Source organism: Octopus sinensis, linkage group LG7 (genome assembly GCF_006345805.1).
Source record: "Octopus sinensis linkage group LG7, ASM634580v1, whole genome shotgun sequence".
Lineage (NCBI taxonomy): Eukaryota > Metazoa > Mollusca > Cephalopoda > Octopoda > Octopodidae > Octopus > Octopus sinensis.
In genome coordinates, this window is record NC_043003.1 from 47,632,666 (window position 1) to 47,656,017 (window position 23,352).

General features: G+C 38.3%; 1 protein-coding gene across 1 annotated transcript in view; it reads left to right on the forward strand.

Annotated features, from left to right (window-relative positions):
- Nucleotides 1–677: 677 nt before the first annotated feature.
- Nucleotides 678–23,352, forward strand: part of LOC115214206 (putative ankyrin repeat protein RF_0381) — a 43,664-nt gene continuing 20,989 nt past the window's right edge. Inside the window, exons 1-5 of the mRNA XM_029783313.2 lie at nt 678–780; nt 13,227–13,817; nt 16,214–16,360; nt 19,372–19,485; nt 21,836–21,970. Of these exons, the coding sequence (XP_029639173.1) occupies nt 744–780; nt 13,227–13,817; nt 16,214–16,360; nt 19,372–19,485; nt 21,836–21,970 (1,024 nt within the window). The 5' untranslated portion in view covers nt 678–743. The remainder of the gene's footprint in view (nt 781–13,226; nt 13,818–16,213; nt 16,361–19,371; nt 19,486–21,835; nt 21,971–23,352) is intronic.

Sequence of the window (23,352 nt, forward strand, 5' to 3'; positions counted from 1 at the left end):
AAATAAAACCGACGCTAAGCGAAGGAACAAACGAATTGAACTAAATTCAGCATATCGGTTTTAATTGCGTTACGTCTAGTGTGTGTATTGATCTAGAAAACGTTGAGAAATTGTGCCTTTCTAACAACAAAATAGTTACTGGAAATTTCACTTATTAGATTTGTATATTTACATTGAATTGAAAATGATAATTAAAATTAATAGCTTTGTGTTGATAGGCGCTGTTTACCCAGATATACCACATCCCGAAGAATAAATGCGTATATATTGTATTCTTATTATTTATTAGTTCATAATTGAAATTTACATGTTTCAGATTTTATTAAGAGATCATCTTATTAAAAGAGTAATTACAATTTCTAGGGGTAGGGCTCGAACTACCTACACGTTGGTTACCAGTTGAACGGACTAACCGACTACGCTATTCGTTTACAAGAAAACGCATCCATCCCACCACGAAGAACAATATAAAGTAGAAATATAAATAAACATAATATAACAAATAATAATAATAACGATGAAGATTTTGGCTTTTGATAAAAATTAATAACCAATAAATTTATTACGGGTATTATTAGGTAATTATCGCATATTAAATACAAAACAATTTTTTAGAAATTATTTTAAAAACTACATCTATTTGACAAACAAAAAAAAATATATATACAGCGTCCTCACACATACAAGCAGTTCCTTGCTGCTGCACACAAGCATCATAATAATACTTGTCTACAGACGGCAAGATGGCGACAGCAAACGGAGCTTCGAACAAGAAAAAAGGCTAGTTTGCATCTTTTGTTAATTGCCTGTTACTATAAATAATAATTTATCTAATATTTTTATTGATTTAATGGAACACTTTTGTATTTCATTACGATCATATACAAACGGTGATTATATGTGTAAATAGGCTCGAAAGACACGCAAAAATTTATTTTGATATGTATGTATACCATTTTATGTTAACGAGGTTAGCATATAAAACCAGACGAATACAGGGATATTTTTAGTCTATAAAAACTGAGCTCACATTGATTTCATGTATTATTGCATATGTGTGCGTATATAAAAATAGAATATATACATGAGTGTAATATGTATTTTGCCTTGAGAAAATATTCTGTACAAGACCAAAGATTTACAAGTACAACATATACATATATATATAAATAGATCTATATAATTTGGATCGCTTGTTTGCACACGTACTCATAAAAACAAAAATAACAAAAACGAATCAAACAAATTGGAACAGTATGTGTTTATATTAATGTATATATAATTGTGTGTGTGGTATATATACAAACAAACAAACCTATATGCACATAGATATGTATTTATGCATATATATCTATATAGATGTGTGCACATGTGTATATATATGCACATGTATATTTATATATATATATTTACGTGTGTGCATGTATATGTGCACTTGAGTATGCACATATATGCATGTATGTATATATGCATATGTATATACATATGCATATGTATATATATGCATATAAATGTATGTATTTATATATATGTGCATGTTTTCATATTTATACACGAACACATATGCACATTATATTTACAATTATGCGTAAATATGTATACATATATGCATACGTATGTGTATATGCATGCATATTTGTATGTATAATGCATATTTAAGTATATGTATATATGCATGTATATGTGTGTCTATATGAATGTGTGTATGCATACATATATGCATATATATTACGTATGTACATGTGTGTATATGTATACATATACCATCATTTATTGTTCCTGTTCCATGCTGGGATGCGTTGAACTGTCTAGGATCCAATGGCTCCAGCAACAGTATTGTGTTCCACTCTCTAATGGCATGGCTTTTCACAGCATGATGCCCTTTTTAATGCCAATCACTTAAAGTGTATACTGGGCGCTTTTGCATGTCACCATAACTTTAGAGGAGTGGCCATGCAGCCTGCATGACTATGAACTCTAAGTAAGGCAGTTGTATGCTTGATATGGGGGTTAAGGTATAAGAAAGAAAGAAAAAAAAACAGCAGAAACCTTTCCAGTTGTAGAGTAACTATGTGGCTACTCATATTTTTGAAGAGCATCTGATGGTGATCTGCATGAAGCTGGGAGGAGATAAAAATAGTGGGGGTGAATTGTCTGGGTGGACCTTCAAGGTATGAAGTGGGCAGATGTGAGTTGGATGGAACTAGAACTGTGGTTTGAGGTTGCAAGTTTGATGGGAGAGTGAGAGATGGGGAATGGGTAAAGAGTGAATATAATTTATGAAGAGCAAATTTAGGGGAGGGTAGGTGGCAATTATAAAGATTGGATAAGGTTGAGGGGGTAGATATGAATTGTGGATAAGGGTGGGAAGTGACAAATATCGCATAGGAGTGAAGAGCAACAGAATAGTAATGATGATAGAGTAAACAAAGAAAGGATATGAAAGAGAGATGTGGTTGGGTGTGTTGCAAGAATGTAGTGGGCTGGAGAGGCAAATGTAGTGCAAGGAGACAGTGAGAGACATACAGTGGCAGAGGAGAGATAATCTGGAGGATTAGGTGAGCTAATCAGTGCAAAATGTGGATGGAGAGGACAGTATAAATGATGAGGGGTGGATATCAATTGAAATGGTTCTAGGAAGTGGGAAATATTAGTGGTATTAAGGAAGAACTTCAGTCTGAGAGATGGTGGTGCGTCTTGAGGGGGAAATGGAAATTATATATATATATTGTATTTCAGTATGGTAATTTTTTTTTTCCAAACAAACAGATGCTCTGCTTATTCTGTTCTCTGAGAATGGAATAAGCAGAGCAAGAGCACACACAAAGACAGAAAGTGTCACTGACGAGGTCACAGATGTGTGACAAAATATTTCCGGACAATGGACCTTAGTTAGAATAAGAACAGCAATAAATGAGTAAAGAACGAATATATAGTGCATGTGTTTATTTGGCAAAAAAAAAATGACCATCCTGAAATATAACAATATCTGTTTCCACATACGACTTCACATCAGGAATCTTGAAACACAGATTTATATATATACATATATGCATTAATTTGCATGCATATATATATATATATATATATACACACATGCCATTGTGTGTGTATATATATATGGCCAGAGCCCCCTGACTGGCTCTCGTGCTGGTGGCATGTAAAAAGCACCATCCAAATATGGTCGATGTGAGGTCCACCTGACTGGCTCCCATGCTGGTGGCATGTAAAAAGCACCATCCAAACATGGCCGATGCCAGTACCCCCTGACTGGCTCTTGTGCTGGTGGCATGTAAAAAGCACTATCTGAACGTAGCCGATGCCAGTACCCACTGACTGGCTCCCGTGCTGGTGGCATGTAAAAAGCACTATCCAAATGTGATCGATGCCAGGCCTGTCTGACTGGCTCCTGTGCCAGTGGCATGTAAAAAGCACCCACTACACTCTTGGAGTGGTTGGCATTAGGAAGGGTATCCAGCTCTAGAAACATTGCCAGATCAGATTGGAGCCTAGTGCAGCCGCTGGCTCTCCAGACCTCAGTCAAACCGTCCAACCCATGCCAGCATGAAAAACAGACATTAAACGATGATGATGATGATATATGTATGTATATGTACATGTGTGTATATATACATATAAGCATATATATCTGTGTGCATATATACTTATATATGTGTATATACATGCATGGATATGTAGGCATGTCTCTAGTGAAGAAGCTCCCTATGTAAGCATGTGGTTTCAGGTTCAGTCCCACTGTATGTCACCTTGGGCAAGTGTCTTCAACTTACTAATGCTTGAGGTCAGCCATTGCCTTGTGAGTAGATGGAAACTGTGTGGAAGCCTATCACATGTGTGTGTGTGTGTGTACGTGTACCTTTGTGTTTGTCATTTCCCATTACTTGATAACTGGTGTTAGTTTGTGTCTGCCTCAGTAACTTAGCAGTTGAGCAAAAAAGACTGATAAGTACCAGGCTTAAAAATGACATGAGCAACAGGGGGTGCCCCAGGACCTACTGTCAAATGACTGAAACAAGTGAAAAATAGATATGCATGCATAGGTATGTGTGTGTGTATATATATATATATATATATATATATATATATGCGCATATACTTACATATAGATATGAACTTATGTGTGCATATATACAAGGAAATTTGATAAACTGAAAGTTTCTGTATAGCTTACATTTGGCAGCTGGAGTCACTAAGAATAAATTGCTATTATTCCATATGTATATGAATGCATATACATGTATGTGTGTATGTATATATATATATATATCGGGTGTGCTGAAAGTGTAACTGCTAGAGTAAGAATAGCTTGGGCAAAGTTCAGAGAGCTCTTACCTCTACTGGTGACAAAAGGCCTCTCGCACAGAGTGAAAGGCAGACTGTATGATGCGTGTGTACGAACAGCCATGCTACATGGCAGTGAAACATGGGCCGTGACTGCTGAGGATATGCGTAAGCTCGCTAGAAATGAAGCCAGTATGCTCCGATGGATGTGTAATGCCGGTACTCACACTCGGCAGAGTGTAAGTACCTTGAGAGAAAAGCTGGACCTAAGAAGCATCAGTTGTGGTGTGCAAGAGAGACGTTTGCGCTGGTATGGTCATGTGGCGAGAATGGATGAAGATAGTTGTGTGAAAAAGTGCCACACCCTAGCGGTTGAGGGAACCTGTGGAAGAGGCAGACCCAGGAAAACCTGGGACGAGGTGGTGAAGCATGACCTTCGAACTTTAGGTCTCACTGAGGAAATGACTAGAGACCGAGACCTCTGGAAGTGTGCTGTGCGCGAGAAGACCCGGCAGGACAAGTGAGTCCATAACCCGTGGCCTTCTACATGGGATGGAGCCAGCCTACGTATGCATACCTTCCCTTCTTGGGACACAAAACTCTACTTGTGAAGACGTGATGAGGCAAGTGAGGATCAGAATCGAAATCGATCAATGGAAATTGCGGATGTGCTACCAGTGCCGGTGGCATGTCAAAACTCTGCTTGTGAAGACCCGTTGAGGCAAGTGACGATCAGAATCGAAATCGATCAATGGAAATCGATCAATGGAAATTGCAGATGTGTTACCAGTGCCGGTGGCATGTAAGAGAACTTTCCGTTTCGCGACCGTTGCCAGCACCGCCCCGTTTCGTGTCCGTTGCCAGCCTCGCCTGGCCCTCGTGCCGGTGGCACATAAAAAGCACCATCCGTTCGTGGCCGTTTGCCAGCTCTGTCTGGCACCAGTGCGGGTGGCACGTAAAAAGCACCCACTACACTCACGGAGTGGTTGGCGTTAGGAAGGGCATCCAGCCGTAGAAACACTGCCAGATTTGACTGGGCCTGATGAAGCCTTCTGGCTTCACAGACCCCAGTAGAACCGTCCAACCCATGCTAGCATGGAAAACGGACGCTAAACGATGATGATGATGATGATGATGATATATATATATAGCCCACTTATGCGTACCTTCCCTTCATTGAACACTGCTTGCAAAGACCTCTCAGAGTGGTTGGCGTTAAGAAGGGCATCCAGCTGTAGAAACTCTGCCAGATCAAGATTGGAGCCTGGTGCAGCCATCTGGTTCGCCAGTCTTCAATCAAATCGTCCAGCCCATGCTAGCATGGAAAGCGGACGTTAAACAATGATGATGATGATATACATATATGTTTGGATATCTATGTATATTTTTGTATATACATGTACTCATATATATATACAGGGTGTGATGGGTAAATTGTTGCCATTTTATATTTTTAATTTCACGCATGCACATTGTTTTTAATTTTGTCAACTACACAGCATAGTAGAGTCAGTTGGGTACTGTCTGTGAGAGAAACAGAACCATAACGCAATTCAATCTGCCAGAAATTTGGAAACAACATGCTGTACTGCTTGGCATTCATGCCGGAAGCTCCAAATACAGACAAATAGTGAACACACTGAACAACTGTTGGCTTGCCATGTCCCCAAAACATGTACTGAGAGTGATGAAAATCAAACATCCAGTCAACATCATGGTGTTTGGAGTGATCACTAGTGATGGTGATGTTATGCCTCCATTCATCTTCCCACACGGTCTCAGACTCAATATGGAAGCCTACATCAAGTGCTTGTGATGCCCTGGGTCAAGAGGGTGGCTGCTGGAAAACCCTAGGTCTGGCAATAGGACTCTGCACCATGCCTCACAAGCAGGAGAACCCAGTCATGGCTGTCAGACAATTTCTGCGACAACACCACCCTTAACATCTGGCCACCTAACTCCCCAGACTGCAACCCCCTTAGTTATTATGTATGGGTCGCAGTTGAGTGAGAGACCAACAAAACTCCTTGTAACACCAAAGATGAACTGAAGGCAAGGATTATGGCAGCATTCACCAACTTAAACAAGGAGACCATCCAGAAGAGTTGCAAGAGATTCTGAAGTCGTCTGAAGACCATGGTTGAAGCCAGTGGCGATTTTATTGAATGAATTTACTCTTTAGTATTTCAAGATATTTTTATGTAATTTTAGTAAATATATCTGTTAAAATGAGATGTCAGTGTTATTTTCATTTTTGTGTAATTTAGACAACAATATATTCACTGTACCTTGTATGTGTGTGTATATATATATATATTATATATATATATATATATATATATCTGAATAGGTAGGTATGAAATTGCTGGAGCAGGTCATATGTTACTGGTGCTATTTTACCACTAAGACAACTGCAGGAGAAGAATTTAGCCAAAAATAAATCCTGCACTTGGCATTTGTTGACATGCAGTAAGTCTTTGACAGGGTCCCTCACTTCTCATGTGGTGGTTGTTGTGGAAGCCAGGGATAGATGAATGTCTGGTGAGAGCCATCCAAGAGCCATGTACAGGGATGCTGTCAGTAAGGTGAGAATCACCTATAAGTATAGCAGTGAATTTAGTGTGCAGGTAGGAGATTACTAGGGCTCAGTTCTTAGCCCTCTCTGATAGACCTCCAGGCCATAACAGAAATTTAAGACTGGTTGCCCATGAGAGCTCCTTTATTCTGATGACCTTGTTCTTATATTTGAATCTATCATAGTGGAAGCAAGGCTTGGAATCAGAGGGTCTTAGAGTTAACTTAACAAAGACCAAAGTGTGTAGGAAAGGTCTAAGTAGTAATTCTATGTGGTGTACTCAGTGCAAGCTATGGACACCTAAAATTTGCAGAGAAATCACAAGAAGATTTACACAGAAAGTGAACTTTGTTTATGGCAGATGTGCAGAAACAATAAACTCTGCACACACATGGGATATAAATCTTTTATGAATATTCAGGAGTATCTTTAGAGATAGTTGATAATTTCTGTTACCTAGTTGATCTAATTAGCTGTGGAAGATGAATATTCTGAAATTATAATTGTTTAAACATGAACCTGCTGTGAAAGTTCGGAGAACTATTACCTCTATTGGTAAAATGGCGCTTGTCTCTGAGTGAAAGTTAGATTGTTTAAAGTGTGTGCATGAACAGCAATGTTACATGATGGTGAAATGTGGGCTGTGAATGCAGAGGACATATGGAAACTAGAGAATATGATACTAGAAGGTTCTGCTAGATGTGCAATGTCAGTGTGCATGTATAACAAAGTGCAAATGTGTTGAGAAAAAATTGAGCATAAAAGGTGTAGTGTGAAAGAGCAAAGACTGCTGACATGGTCAAATGATGCATATGGATGAGGATACCTGTATAAAGAAGTACCAATTACTAAATGTGGATGGAACTTATAGAAAAGGCAAACCTAGGGGAACATGGATGAAGTAGTGAAGGCTGATATCAAGATGTTGAACCTCAGTGAGAAAATGACGAAGGACTGAGATGATTGGTAGTTGACCATGTTTGAGAAGACCTGTCCATCTCAGCAAAAATGAGGTCCTGAAAACATATTGTCAATGTCTATGCCCTTATATCCAGTGTGTACTTAAAAAGCCTTTCCCACAACTCAACTTTCTAATAGCTGTCTTTTCTTCATTCTTAGTATGGCTCTATTCCCTCAGCTGCTACAATTATATGAGAGCAGAAACTGAAATTAAAAAGTTTTACAGAAAAAGATGCATAGAATTTACACACTTAATTTTTTTTGTCATTTATTTAAGAAGTTTTTAAAATGTTAGTTGGTAATCATGTATAGCATTATTTTATACTTTTTAGAAATCATCAGCATGATATAATCTATAATTTATTAATTGAATATTTTATGAAGTGAGACATTTCATTAAAGGTGGAAATAATTACAGTCTGAAGGAAATTCATGGAATGTGTTTTTTTTTCCACATTAATAGCTATTATTTATTCATATCCTTTGTATGTCTACTTCAAGTATTTACTTTCATTAGAAACAAGTTTTTCTGTAACAGGCATAATTGCAGCAGCTATTATTATTATTATTATTATTACCTTGCATGCGTAAGCGAAAGCAGGGTATTGTAACCACTTGTCTTTGTTTTTCTGCTTGTTTGCAGAAAAAAACAGCTGAATGGATTTTCACCCTGTTTGACAGAAATACTCATTGCATGAGTGGCTTAAAATTATGAAAATTTGGTTTGATTACCTTCAAACATACACAGCGTCTATTTCTAGTGTGTTGTTGGGGTTTATCCACACACTTCAATATAATATATAATTATAAATTAGTATAAGTACATACATAGATATGTGACTCTGCGTGTGCGTGTGTGTATATACAGTGGTGGATTCAAGGGTTTCATTTATTTATGAGTTGATTTCTTAATTTTACCAGAGTATAAATACCTATAATGGTGATACTTGAAAAAAAAAACAAATTTTTTTAAAAATCGAACTTATAGATTTCCTGAGAAGCAAGTTTAGTCAAACACTTGCAAAGCTTAATTCAGTTCATTTAAAAAGCATGGGTAAGCAATGCATTGTAAGCCACACAATAATTTGTGAAAAAATTTATCTGTGTGCAAGGTATGCAAACAGATAAATTTCATTATTATTATTATTATAGTTATTAAGGTGGTGAGCTGGCAGAATCGTTAGCATGCCAGACAAAATGCTTAGCAGTATTTCTTGTCTTTGTTCTGAGTTCAAATTCCACCAAGGTCAACTTCACCTTTCATCCTTTTGGGGGTTAATAAATTAAGTACCAGTTGCATACTGGGTCAATCTAATTGACTGGTCCCCTTCCCCAAAATTTCAGGCCTTGTGTTATTGAGGTGGTGAGCTGGCAGAATTGTTACCATGCTGGACAAAATGTTTAGCAGTATTTCTTCCAGTTTTACATTCTGAGTTCATATCTCGCTGAGGTCAGCTTTGCTTTTCATTCTTTGGAGGTCAATAAAATGAATACCAGCAGAGCACTGGGGTGGATGCACAGGACTAATTCCATCCCAGAAAATTTCAGGCCTTGTTCCTATAGTTGATAGAATTAAAAAGGAGGGCTTGGCTGCTGGTGTGTAAACACAATGCTGAAGTTACACTACTCACAGTTGTTCCTGGACAATGAGCTGGTGTGGTCTCAACTTGTAAGAAATGTCTTTCTGCAGCTCATCTCTTGCTAGAGCTGCAGTCCTGGGTCAAGAAAAGACCTGGTCCCTACCTGGAATATCATCAGGTGCTCACCACCCTCTACCAGTTTGGCAATGCAGTCAATGGAAGCTCTACATTTGCAATATATAGAAATCTAGTAGTGGGTAAGAGAGATGATACTCTTCAGGAAACTCTAGGTGTCAACAAGGATGAACTAGTTGACCTACCATGGATAACTTCTAGAAATCCCTGACCTGACAGTGCTACTGAAGAGCACCGCCAGTTCAAGATAAACCTTACAGGCATGGAAGCACCACCAGGCAGGACTGTCTGAGAGCAATGAGACCATATTGCACACACTTGTACAGTGTCCAAGCATTGCTGACTTGTAGAGTTATGCTAAACAGCTGCTATTGAGTGTAGGACGAAGTGACTATTGGCCAAATCCATTCTAAGGATTGCCCCACCACCTATGTTTAACAAGACAGAACAGATAGTGTTTTGTGACTATGGTGAAAGTGGTTGTGTAGTAGCAAAGCTGAAAGGATTGAGGAAAGACACTTTCTTCCTTGGTCAAGCCTTTGTTGACTTTTTTAATTTTCAACTTGGAAAGGAAAGTGAGGTTTGAGAAGGAAGTGCTACCTCCCATTGGATTTGTAAAAAAATTGTTAGGGTGGATAGACCTACTCTAAGCATGTGCCTGTAGATTGGAGAACAGCAGTTGGGCAAGGGCTCATGCCTTTGTTGGTCAGAGTAATCCTGGATTTGTGGAGTTCCTTGATCGGCCCTACTTGGAGTTTCTTTTGTTTCATGAGAACTGCCTTGTTCATGTCATCACATACTTTGTATAATGATCACATTTCACTATCTTTTCCATTTCTTTCCCCTCATCTTTTATGTAAACCCTAATTGTAGGCTGTCCATATGATCCTCTCCTCATCTATGCCACTGTGGTTAATAAAAGAAATCATTATTATTATTAGCAGAATAATTATAAACAGCAAGCTGGCAGAATCACTAAAATGCTGGATACAATGCTTAGCAAGCATTTCATTTGTCCTTATGTGCTGAGTTCAAATTCCACCGAGGTTGACAATGCTTTTCATCCTTTTGGTGTTGATAAATTATGTACCATTTGAACACTGGGGTCACTATAATTGTCTAACCCCTTCCCACCCAAATTCCAAGCCTTGCACCTATAGTAGAAAGTTCAGTAGTACCTTGGTTTTCGAACAACTCATGAATAGATCATGCTTTATTTATATATATATATATATATATATATATATATATCATCATCATCATCATTTAACGTCCGTTTTCCGCGCTAGCACGGGTTGGACGGTTTCGACCGGGGTCTGGGGAGCTCGGGACTGCCCCAGGCTCCAGTCTAGTCTGGCAGTGTTTCTACAGCTGGATGCCCTTCCTAACGCCAACCACTCCGCGAGTGTAGTGGGTGTTTTTTACGTGCCACCTGCACAGGTGCCAGAGGGGTCTGGCATCGGCCACGTTCGGATGGTGCTTTTTATATGGGGGGGGGGAGAAATATAGGGGAGCACCAGTGGGGAGGGGTGGTTCAGAGAAATGATGACAGGTTCTAGGCAAGTAGAACGTAGGATATCAAGAGAGGGGTAATGCATGGTCAAATAGCGTATTGAAGAGGGGGGTTCGAAGAGTAGACACCTATAATGGTGGTGGGAGAAGCGACATCCGGTATAGATGGAGCAAAAATATAGAGATATCCGGTATTGGTGGTGGGGGTGGGCAAGGGCTATGACGGGCTGGCTTAAAATGCTCTTAGCAAAGGAAGAGGGGGGATGGCACAGACAACGTAAAAGAGGGAGAGAGAGAAGGGAAATAGTGGACCCCGCGAAAATGGGCCGCCATTGAAAAAACCCCTGTATGGAGAAATAATATGCAATACAAGGCGAAGCTGAAAATAGTAATAATAATAATAATAATAATAATAATAATAATAATAAGCAAATTTTCGACCGAGGATCAAAGGGACAATACTAATACTACTAATAATAGTAATAATAATAAATAATAAACAGCTCAACCACAACATTAGATTAGAAAGACTCTCTTATCTTGGGAACATTTCGTTCTTCGGCCTGACACGGGAATATGACGGGCTGGCTTAAATGCTCTTAGCAAAGGAAAGGGGGGGATGGCAGACAACGTAAAAGAGGGAGAGAGAGAAGGGAAATAGTGGAACCCCGAAAAATGGGCCGCCATTGAAAAAAACCCCTGTATGGAGAAATAATATGCAATACAAGGCGAAGCTGAAAATAGTAATAATAATAATAATAATAATAATAATAATAATAATAATAATAATAATAAGCAAATTTTCGACCGAGGATCAAAGGGACAATACTAATACTACTAATAATAGTAATAATAATAAATAATAAACAGCTCAACCACAACATTAGATTAGAAAGACTCTCTTATCTGGGAACATTTCGTTCTTCGGCCTGACACGGGAATATGACGGGCTGGCTTAAATGCTCTTAGCAAAGGAAGAGGGGGGATGGCAGACAACGTAAAAGAGGGAGAGAGAGAAGGGAAATAGTGGAACCCCGCGAAAATGGATATATATATATTGATATATATATATTGATATAGATATATATAAAGCAGGATTTATTTGTGATCAGAGGCATTCATAAACTGAAGTACTACTGTATTAAATGAATATGAGAAAGACAGGAGATAAAGCACGATTTATTCGTGATCAGAGTTGTTCGAAAACCGAGATACTACTGTATTATTATTAGGGCAACTGATAATGCTTAATATAATTTAAGATAATGTTTAATATAATTTAGTCTATATTTTGAATTCAAGTTTCTATGGTGTTCAGTTTGTCTTTCATCTTACTGGAAGGATGGTGGTGGGGAGGATGTAATCAACTGTTTCCTTATTCCAAAATTTGTTGCCTTGTGCTTAGGTTCCATTCGAAATTCATGACTTAAGGTGGACATAGATATACAGCAATCAGAAAAATATAACCTTCCCCACCTGCATGTTTCCTGGTTATCTTCCAACCATACCCTGACCTGTCTGGTATGGTTGGCCTTTGGCTTCTCTGTGAGAGTCTTTCATCCATTGTGACGTTTTATTTTTGATTGCTAGCTGCTTACACACTCTTCTCATACAATAAACTGAAGGGAGAGTTGTCCATGGCTATGAAACAGATTCTGTTGGATTACATGGTACCAGTAACAGATGGAATTTAACCTAATTATATCATTACTATTGTCATTATTTCAGTTAGGAGGACGGCGAGTTGGCAGAATCATTAGTGTGCTGGACGAAATGCTTAGCAGTATTTCGTCTGCTGCTACGTTCTGAGTTCAAATTCCGCCGAGGTTGACTTTGCCTTTCATACTTTCAGGGTTGATGAATTAAGTACCAGTGAAACATTGGGGGTCCATGTAATCGACTAGTCCCTTCCCCCAAAATTTCAGGCTTTGTGCCTTTAGTAGAAAGGATTTTTCAGTTAGGATTGAATATGCCTTTTATTCATTCAAGGTTAATAAAATATATACCACTTATAATATGGGTTTTGATTGAGTGATCTGTAATATTCTCTTTTAAACATATAAACTTGTATCAAAGTGAGAAACTATTATTAACCACATTTTACCACCTTGTCCATTGCATTAATTCTTTTTTTTTTGTTTTTGTTTTTTGTTTATTTACAGATTATCGCTTGAGGCGCCAGAAAAGACAGCAGATCCGACAGTTGATCGATGCTATTGAAAGCAATGACCTGAACAGTGTCTTCAATCTCTGTAACTCCGTCCTTGATATAAACTTCCCTTATCGTAGAAAAACCCCACTTGAGGTGGCCGTTGAACTGGGTCATGTCCAGATCTGTTGTGCACTTCTTCAGAAAGGAGCAGATGTCAACCGCTGTAACCAGGGTCTTAACAACTTACTGAACATAGCCTGTCAGAAAGGTTATATCAAAGTAGCTGAAGTGCTCATCATGAACTCTGCGGACATAGACAGTCGAAATGAGCATGGTGCTACTCCTCTACATTCGGCTGTCTTGAATGGTTTTGTGGAGGTAGCTAGCATGCTGCTCAACAATGGTTGCGATGTGGATATCCCAAATGACCAGGTGGAAACACCATTGATGACAGCAGTTCGAACGAACAACCATCAGATGGTGGATCTTTTGTTGAATCACAACTGCCTTGTTGATGCTCATAATTTCCAGATGATTACAGCACTGATGATAGCGACTGGCTGCGGATATCTTGATATTGTGGGTCGCCTTCTCATTGGAGGTATGTTTTTCAGTTAGAAGAATGCAGGAACATCTGACAAGCTTATATTTTGTATATGACAAGGTTATATATTGAACCAACTCCTGACTAGCAGGAGTTAGCTTAGTTTGATTTTTGATGAATAAATGAAACACATTCGATGGGAAATTAAGGTTATGAGCTGTTGACCCCTCAGTACTCTCTGTTTCATTTTTTGTTTCTTTTTTCTCATGGGTTTTTGAATAAAACTGAAACATATTGAGTATAAAGTTAAGGTGTTTATACAACTGGCCCCTTGAATAAAAGTTTAAATTTTGCTAGTGCAGCAACTATACTTTGCTTCCAAATGTTCCACTTTTTGTGGGTTTTTTGTTTTTGCTTTTGGCTAACACTGAAGGTATATATTACTCTGCAGGCCCCTTGGTCTAGAGTTCAAAACCTTGCTATTACAACTATTATACTGTGTTTCATAGTGGTTTACTTTTTGTATTTCTGTCATTGCTTATGTTTTTTTGGTTGTCACTAAAGCAATTTGATTTGGATAGAGGTGTAACAGCCAAGTGGATAAGGTATTGCACTACCTACATAGAGGTTATGAGTTCAAACCCACTGCAAGTAGAATGTATTTTATGGTAGAACTTTTTATTCTACAGTGTCTCATTTCATTTAGCCATCATTAGAAATAGGTAGCTAGTCATTTGGGAATGTAACCTGTTTTAGGCTGGTAACATATATAGTAAGAGTATTATCATTTATCCACCTTATCTTATGTAAATTGCCCTTAAAAGTTTCCTTGGGTTTAAGGAGGGTGGCATTTAGATGATGACCTTATATTACATTTATTTGACTGTAAGGTCAATATGATTTACTATTGACCACATTGTTAAGTGTAGGAATTTTATTGCTGTTCTCATTGTGGTACCTCTTAGGTAAGATGTTTCTTTACATACTCCAGTCTGTCTGATGATTATGCTGTTGATGTTGCTACCTTTTGTTTAACCCCAAATCATTCTTTATTGAGCAAACATATAATCAAAGACATTCCAGCCGTGTCCTTGACTTTCATGTACAAGGTATGCAGGACTGCACTGTCTAAAGTGTCTTTTCTTTTATTTTTTTTTCAAAGAGAGAGTGAGATGTTAGTGTTTTTAGGGATATCTGGTTTTCTATTTCTGGTAGGTTGAGTAATTGCATAGAGGCGTCCTCATTAGCTTGCTGTTGATGATGATATGTGTGTACATGAAAAGTATTGAACCAATAGCCATATGGTTTAAACCTAAATACTGTAGCCATTATTTGTGCTTATTGGTCATAAGCACTTGACTACTCATCAGCGAAATAATAGTACTATAGTTAGATATCCATCCATTTAACTGTGAAGTGAGAATGCTACAGCTGGATGCCTGGTCTCTCTTGCATTGGATTAGCTATTTCTTTGTTATAGATCTATACTCATTCAGAATTAACTGGAGCTTTTTGTATTTTGTGAGTCCAAAAATAGAGTGACGCCTATGGTCTTTTCTTAAAACAAATAACAGTAACTCACCACAAGGCAAGCACACAGCAGGTGAGATCTTCAGAAGAACTCCCAACTGATAAGTGTTTTGGTCCTTATACCTGACACTCTTTGGGAGCCAGGCCCACCCAGGTCATGACTCTTAGGTGTCCTCCTGCTGCTTTCCAAAATCCTGTCTCCAGTGGGATTTGAGCCTGGGTTGTTCTTTTTGTGAACTTGTGTTATAGCCCACTAGGCCACTCTGACTGACGAAGGAACCAGTTCTCGTCTTCCTTATATTCCTGTAAATAGCCAATGGAATCCATAACTAGGTCTATTAGTCATTTCTCTTTACTCACATCTACATTAAACACTTTTCAGCAACATCAGACAAACTTTTGATTGTGGCAGTTCTTATAAACTATTTGAGATTTCTGTGGGTTAATTAGTTGGAGAAAACAAATAATGGAAAATGAATTCCAAAGACATAGTTGAGTATTGTATGGAGAATTGAAAACTTATTGATCATAGACAATATTTTAGTCAAGATTCCTTTTAATGGAGATCAGCAGAAATGTAGTATTAAACTATGCAACTTTACATTTTGAATTTAAAATCTGTTAGGATTGGCTTTGTTTTTCATCCTTCTAGTTGTTGGGAAATTAACATATTTATGTATAAGTTGCATCCCTAATTTAATATTAAATCTTGGTACAAAATGTTTTCTGTTTTTAGGTATAGTGTTACCTTAATTATTTTTGCCAGTTCAAAATCAAGTATAAAATAATGCAACTTATACATGAGAAAATATGATAATTTCCAATTATATACTGAGATTTGATTATATTGACTACTTGTCCTTTAAAACTTTGTACTAGTATAGGAGAAATTAATATTGCTGGTTATGATTTGACTGTTACAGGAGCAGATATTAACCGAAGGGACCGCTATGGCTGTACAGCTTTGTTTTATGCTGTGTCTGAGGGTTACCGAGATGTTGTAAAACTGTTATTGTCATCAGGTTCTGATGCCGATATTAAGACCGTCAAGAAGCTCACATGTTTGACTGGTAAGTTTACACCATTTTATTAGAATACCTCTCTCTCTCTCTTACACACATACACACATTTATTTATTTATTTATTGCAGATGTGAGATGTCATGTTATTGGGCTTTCTGCTCATAAATAATGAACTGAAATCTACTGTAAGATTATCATTTCAAGGCAGAATACATTGCTCTATGTTGCTGTAATTTGTGTTATTGTCGTCATCATCACCATCATCATTGTTTTAACCTCTACTTTTCCATGCTTGCATAGATCAGACAAGACTATGTTGAGGTAGTTTTCTATGGCTGCATGCCAAACCTCACCTATTTCCAAGTAAAGTAATAACCTCCAGTCTGTCAAACTGTGTATAACCCAGACATGGTTATGCTGAAGAGTGGAAGACTATGACACCATTTGAGTGAGCCTTTTGTTTGCATTCAGTGAATGCACATGGAAACGAGGGGAAATATGAACTCGTTCATGCATATGCAAACATGCAGACATACCTCAACTTCTGTCTTTTTGAGTTACATCTTTTTCAACATTTTTTTAAAAGTAATAAATGGAAAAAATAAAACACAATTTCAGTCATTTTATCCAACATTTACGTCACTCTCAGCAAACATACAGGCACTGTATGGTAAGAAATTTGCTTCCCAACCACATGGTTCTGGGTTCATTTCCATTGCATAATACCTTGGGCGAGTGTCTTCTACTATAGCTCTGGGCTGACCCAAAGCTTGTAACAAATTTGGCAGATGGTACCTGAAAGAAGCTCATGATATATATGTATATATCATCATCATTATTGCTTAATGTCTGGCTTCCATGCTGGCATGGGTGGGACGGTTTGACAGGAGCCGGCCAGGCAGAAGTCTGCACCAGACTTTTGCAGGATTTTTACAGCTGGATGCCCTTCCTAACACCAACCACTCAGCAGAGTTGATTTAATGCTTTTTATGTGGCACAGGCAAAGGTGAGGTCAGTTTTGGCATGGTTTTTACAGCTGGATGCCCTTCGAAATGCCAACCACTATACAGTGTGGATTGGGTGCTTTTAAGTAACACCTGCACTATATATATGTATATGTGCATGTGTGTGTTTTTGTGTAAGTGTTTGTCCCCCACCCCTACTTGGCAACAGGTGTTGGTTTGCCTATTTCCCCGTAACTTAGCAGTTCAGCAAAACAGAGAAATAGAATGCATACTAAACTTATAAAATAAGCACTGCAGTTGATTTATTTGACTAAACCCTTCAAGGTGGTGCTCCAGCATGGCTGCAACCCAATGATGAACATGTTAAAGGTGAAAGATAAAAGATATTCAAAAATATAAAAATTTTTTAAAAATCTAAAAACCAATACCAAAGTGGAAAATCAAATAAAATACATGTGAAAATATACTCTTTACTCTTTTACTTGTTTCAGTCATTTGACTGTGGCCATGCTGGAGCACTGCCTTTAGTTGAGCAAATTGACCTCAGGACTTATTCTTTGTAAGCCTAGTATTTATTCTATCAGTCTGTTTTGCCGAACCACTAAGTTACGGAGACATAAACACACCAGCATCGGTTGTCAAGCGATGATGGGTTGGACAAACACAGACACACAAACATATACACACACATACATATATATATATATATATATACAATGGGCTTCTTTCAGTTTCCCTCTACCAAATCCATTCACAAGGCTTTGGTCGGCCTGAAGCTGAGGCTATAGTAGAAAACACTTGCCCAAGGTGCCATGCAGTGGGACTGAACCCGGAACCATGTGGTTCGCAAGCAAGCTACTTACCACACAGCCACTCCGACGCCTATGTGTTCAGACCATTTATTAAAACAGACATAAGCTAATAAATTTTGTAAAATATTTTTTTCTTGTTGCATCATTTTGCAAGTAGAGTTGCATGCCTTGGAACCAATCATTGATGAAATTGACATCATCGTCGTTGTCATCATCATCATCATCATCATCATCATCATAGTTTAATGTCTGCCTTCAATGTATGCATGGTTTGGATGGTTTGACAGGAGTCAGTCAGGTAGAAAACTACACCAGTCTTCTATGTCTGATTTGGTATGGTTTCTATGACTGGATGCCCTTCCTAAAACCAACCACCCCATAGAGTGGACCGAGTGCTTTTTACATGGCACTAGCACAAGCAAGATCAGTTTTGGCATGGTTTTTACAGCTGGATGCCTTTCCAAATGCCTACCACTTCACAGTGTGGACTAGATGCTTTTTATGTGGCACCAGCACAGGCAGGGTCACCATGTAACTTGTAAGGCAAGGAATTTTTGAGAGGGGAGGGGGAATTAGAGGAAGTGATCTTGTGTCAGATGATGAAAGGTTAGAGTGTGACAGAGAGTCAGAGTGGCAGAAATAGGTGTCTTGCTGTAGAGGAGGTACCTGGCCAGAGAAAGAGAGAGATAAGTGTATACAGGCTTCTTCAGTTTCTGCCTACCAGTTTCACTTTCAGGGTATTGGTCAACTGTTGGTTATAGAACAGGACGCCAGCCAACAGTGTCCTCTCTGTGAGACCCCTGTCTGCATGGTCCCAAAGTAAACTTCTTAACCACAGTCTAGGGCAGTGGAATGGCAGTGATATTAAAGTGCAGAATTAAATGCCAGATGCCATTCAGTTATGTTTCTCATTGTTTTGAATTCCAATCATGTTGAAGTTACCATTACTTTCCATTCCTCCAAGGTCGGCAGCAAAATTAGCCATTGAGTCAATCGACTATCCATGCTCTTCTAATCCCTCTATATCCAGAGTGAATGCTAGAAATCAGTAGTAGATACATATTTATTACATGGTTGGTGTTAGAAAGGGCATCCAGCTGTAGAAGCCATGTGAAAACTGACATGGAGCTTGGGCAGCTCTTCAGCTGGCCAACCCATGCCAACATGGAAAATGGATGTTAAATAATGATGATGTTGGTGATGATGATAATGATGATAGATACTGCATATTGTGTGTTTTATTTTCTGTTATTTAAAGTTTCATGTTTAATTATCTTTGCAGAAGCCATCAGAAAGAATCATATAGACGTTGCAATGTGTCTGCTAGATTACGGATGTAATGTCAACATGTGTGACCGCCAGGGAGCCAGTCCGATCCTTGTAGCAATCAGCCAATGTAAGTAGAAGTCTCAATACCTTCATACATGTATATCACCATTTAATGTCCACCTTCCATGCTGGCATGGGTGGGATGGTTTGACAGGAGCCAGCCAGGCAGAAGCCTGCACTAGACATCTGTGAATGTTTTGTGTAGGCTTCTGCCTAGCTGGCTCCTGTCAAACCATCCACCCATGCCAGCATGGAAGCATATCATTATAATGATTGTTTTATGTCCATTTTACTATGCTGGCATGAGTTGGATGGGTCTCACAGTTTCTTGGCTCTTGTTATGATCTGTTTAACAACAGTTTAATGGCATACATTAAACTGTTGTTTAATATGTCATGTTTTTCCTTTTGGCATTGTTTTAACAATGGGATGCCCTTTCTTCCTATCAAAAACCACATAATATGTGTGTGTACCTTTTCTACTCTTTGTGAATAATTGTATATTTCTAAGTCTCATTTGTGTTGGAGTCAAGGTGGGACAGCTGCTGTGCCGATGATGTGTATTGAGGAAGAAATGTTTTGTTTATAGCTGTTTTCTTGTCTCCAGAAAATCAGACTTGTTCTTTAACCACATAGCCCTCACTGTACCTACACACGCCAGTACTCCTCCTCCTCCCCACATACATAACATTCACTAATCAGGAGAAGGCCTTTGACCTAATACCACATTTTTTTTATATGGTTTGAAGACTAGATATAGATGAATGGCTTGTTAGAACTCTGCAAGCTATGTATAGACATTGCTAACAATATGAAAGTTAGCAGTAAGTTCAGTAAAGAATTTAATTTGTAGGTCAGTGTCCATTAAGGCCCAGTTCTTAGCATCTATCTATTCATTTTAGCTCTCCATGCCATAACAAAGAAGTTTAAGGCTGGCTGTTTGTTGTAACTTCTGTATGCCAATGACCTAGTTCTAATAGATTTAGAAATTTCAAACATGGAAGCAAAGCTTTGAGTTGATATGCTTCAAAGTAAACTCAACCAAGACAAAAGCCATAGCAGAAAAGAAGACAGCACTTTGCCACCATCTGTGAAGCAGCCTTGTTGATATGCCAAAAAAGAATACACAGGAATTTCATGGGCACATAAGAAATGTAGTGGGACCATAGGCAGACTGACAGAAAATGAAGGTTGCTTATAAGTTGGATGAAGAGGAGTACTTCACAGGGCACTCCTGAAATATATTGTGGCCTTAGGTAAATATCAGCATCATCATTATCATCATTTAATGTTCATTTGCTATGCTGGCATGGGTTGGATAGTTTGACTGGGGATTGGCAAACCAGGAGGCCGCACCAGGCTCTAATCTGATCTGGCAATGTTTCTACAGCTGGATGCCCTTCCTAATGCAAACCATTCTGAGAGTGTAGTGGGTGCTTTTTTCATACCACCAGCATGGGAGCCAGTCAGGCAGCGCTGGCATTGGCCACATTCATATGGTGCTTTTTACATGTCACTGGCACTGGGAGCCAATGAAAATATTATTGTTTCTTCAGTTAGTGGCTGAAACTAGAAAGAAATTAAATGCCTTGCAATATTTAGTTAAGTACCTTTATTTTACCATCTCTCAATATAAGAAACTATTACTATCAAGTCATTAAAAGTATAGAACTAGAAGAGGGCTTAACAGACTGGTTTGCTGTATAAAGTCATGTTCTTTTGCATTGCTTCCTCTGAGTTCAAATAGGGTTAATTAAATATGTACCAGTAATATGCTGTCCCTTCTTTATACAAATTGGCCTTTTTCCTAGTCTAAAGAAATCATCAGTATTGATTCTATTAGTTTTGCTTTTCATCATGTGTGGAATTGCCAGTGTTGAAAAAATTCAATACCTTGTGGTATTTGTTCCAGCCCTTTATTATGTTCTGTGTCCAAATACCACTATGGTCAACATTGCTTTTCATCAACTACCCACCACCATCTTTCTCCAAATTCCTGGCCTTATGTCTATGTTAGAAACAATTATTTTTGCATTTCATCTTGTTGATGTGAATAAAAATATTTTCTGCAATTGATTCAATCAGTTATACTCCTCAATAATTTGTGGCTTTAAGTTTATTTTCAAAATTATTACTGTTTATCCTGAAAGTAATTGAAATGATAGAGAGACAGACTAAATGCCTTGCTAAATGCCTTTAGATATATACTTTTACATTTTTAAATCAAACGCTGTTGAGATCAACTTTGCCCTTTATTCTATTGAGATCAATAAAATAAATACCAACCAAGTACTGGGGCAATTAATCAGTTATACCCTTCCCCAAATTTATTGTTTTATGCATGTGTTAGAAAGCATCATTATTATCATCATCATCATTATTTCTATTATTAATAAAAATCACTCTATTACACTTCAGTGACAGTTTATTTTGGCCAACAAGAAAACCCTCGGTCATTAGTGAACAGGTTCATTGAACTGAAATGTGATGTTAATCTTGCTGACAGCTCAGGAATTCGGCCACTCTATCAGAGTGCTATGGGCGGAGATTTTGGTGAGTATGTTCCTTTAGCGGTATTACTATCGTCATCATCATTGTTTAACATCTGCTTTCCATGCTGACATGTGTTGGACGATTTGACTGAGGACTGGCGAACCAGATGGCTGCACCAGGCTCCAATCTGATCTGGCACTCCGAGAGTGCAGTGGATGTTTTTATGTGCTACCGGCAGTACTGGCAAGGGCCATGCTCAAATTGTGATTTTTACATGCCACCTGCACAGGAGCCAGTCCAGCAGCACTGGCAACGACCTCGCTCGAATATTTTTTCACATACTTGGCAGAAGTGCCAGGAAGGTGATGCTGGTAATGATCACACTCGAATGGCAACGATCATGCTCAGATGGTGCTCTTAGCACTCCACTAGCACGGATGCCAGAATTTCAGTCACCCTTGTTGTACTTACACACTATAGTGTTTGAAAGAAATGCGCGTGTGTGTGTATATATATATATATATATTATATATATATATATATATATACACACACACACACACACATATATATATATATATATATATATATATATACACATATTATTTACATTTGACGGATATTTGTCCTCATCTTGTTTGTTGTTAACACATTGTTTCGGCTGATATACCCTCCAGCCTTCATCAGGTGTCTTGGGAAATTTTCGAACCTGGGTTCTCATTCCTAAGGTACTTTTCGATGTTGTTATTATTCAGGTCACTTGAAATCTTGGGGTTAGTAGCCTGCACTCTTAACCACTATGCCATATGCCTATGAGCAATTATGGAGTGAATTTTAGGACTTATAAATCTAATATTTTCTTATCCTTCCTTAATACTGGTTCCTATATGCTACTCATATCTGCACTCAGTCTGCTTAGGAGGTTGTTGTGTCCTAGCATATATGCTGCTTCTTTTAGTTTTCGTATTTTCCAGTGGTGTTCTCTGTCTATTATTTTAACTTCATCCCACAGGGAGAAGTGGTCTCCATTTTTCCATACATGATCAGCTATACCTGATTTATCAATATCTCCTCGTGTCACAGCTTTGCGATGTTCGTCTACACTTATTTTGAGGGGGCGCCATGTTTCGCCTTTGTATAACCTACCACAGCTGCATGGGATGGAGTACACTCAGTCTTTGGGCATATTCACTTCTAATGGTGGTTTTAATCGGAGGAAATATTTGCAAAGTGTTTTATTACTCTTGAATACTGTCCTGATGTTATATGGGCCGCATATCTTTTGTATCTTTTCAGAGAGGCCTTTCACATAGGGTAGACAGACTGTGGACAGTTTATTGGTTTCATCCTCTCTTTTCTTCCTAATTGGAATGGATAGTATGTTTTGGGGGTAGTTGTTGCTTAAAAGATTGTTACTGAGTTTGATAATTTCTTCATGTTCT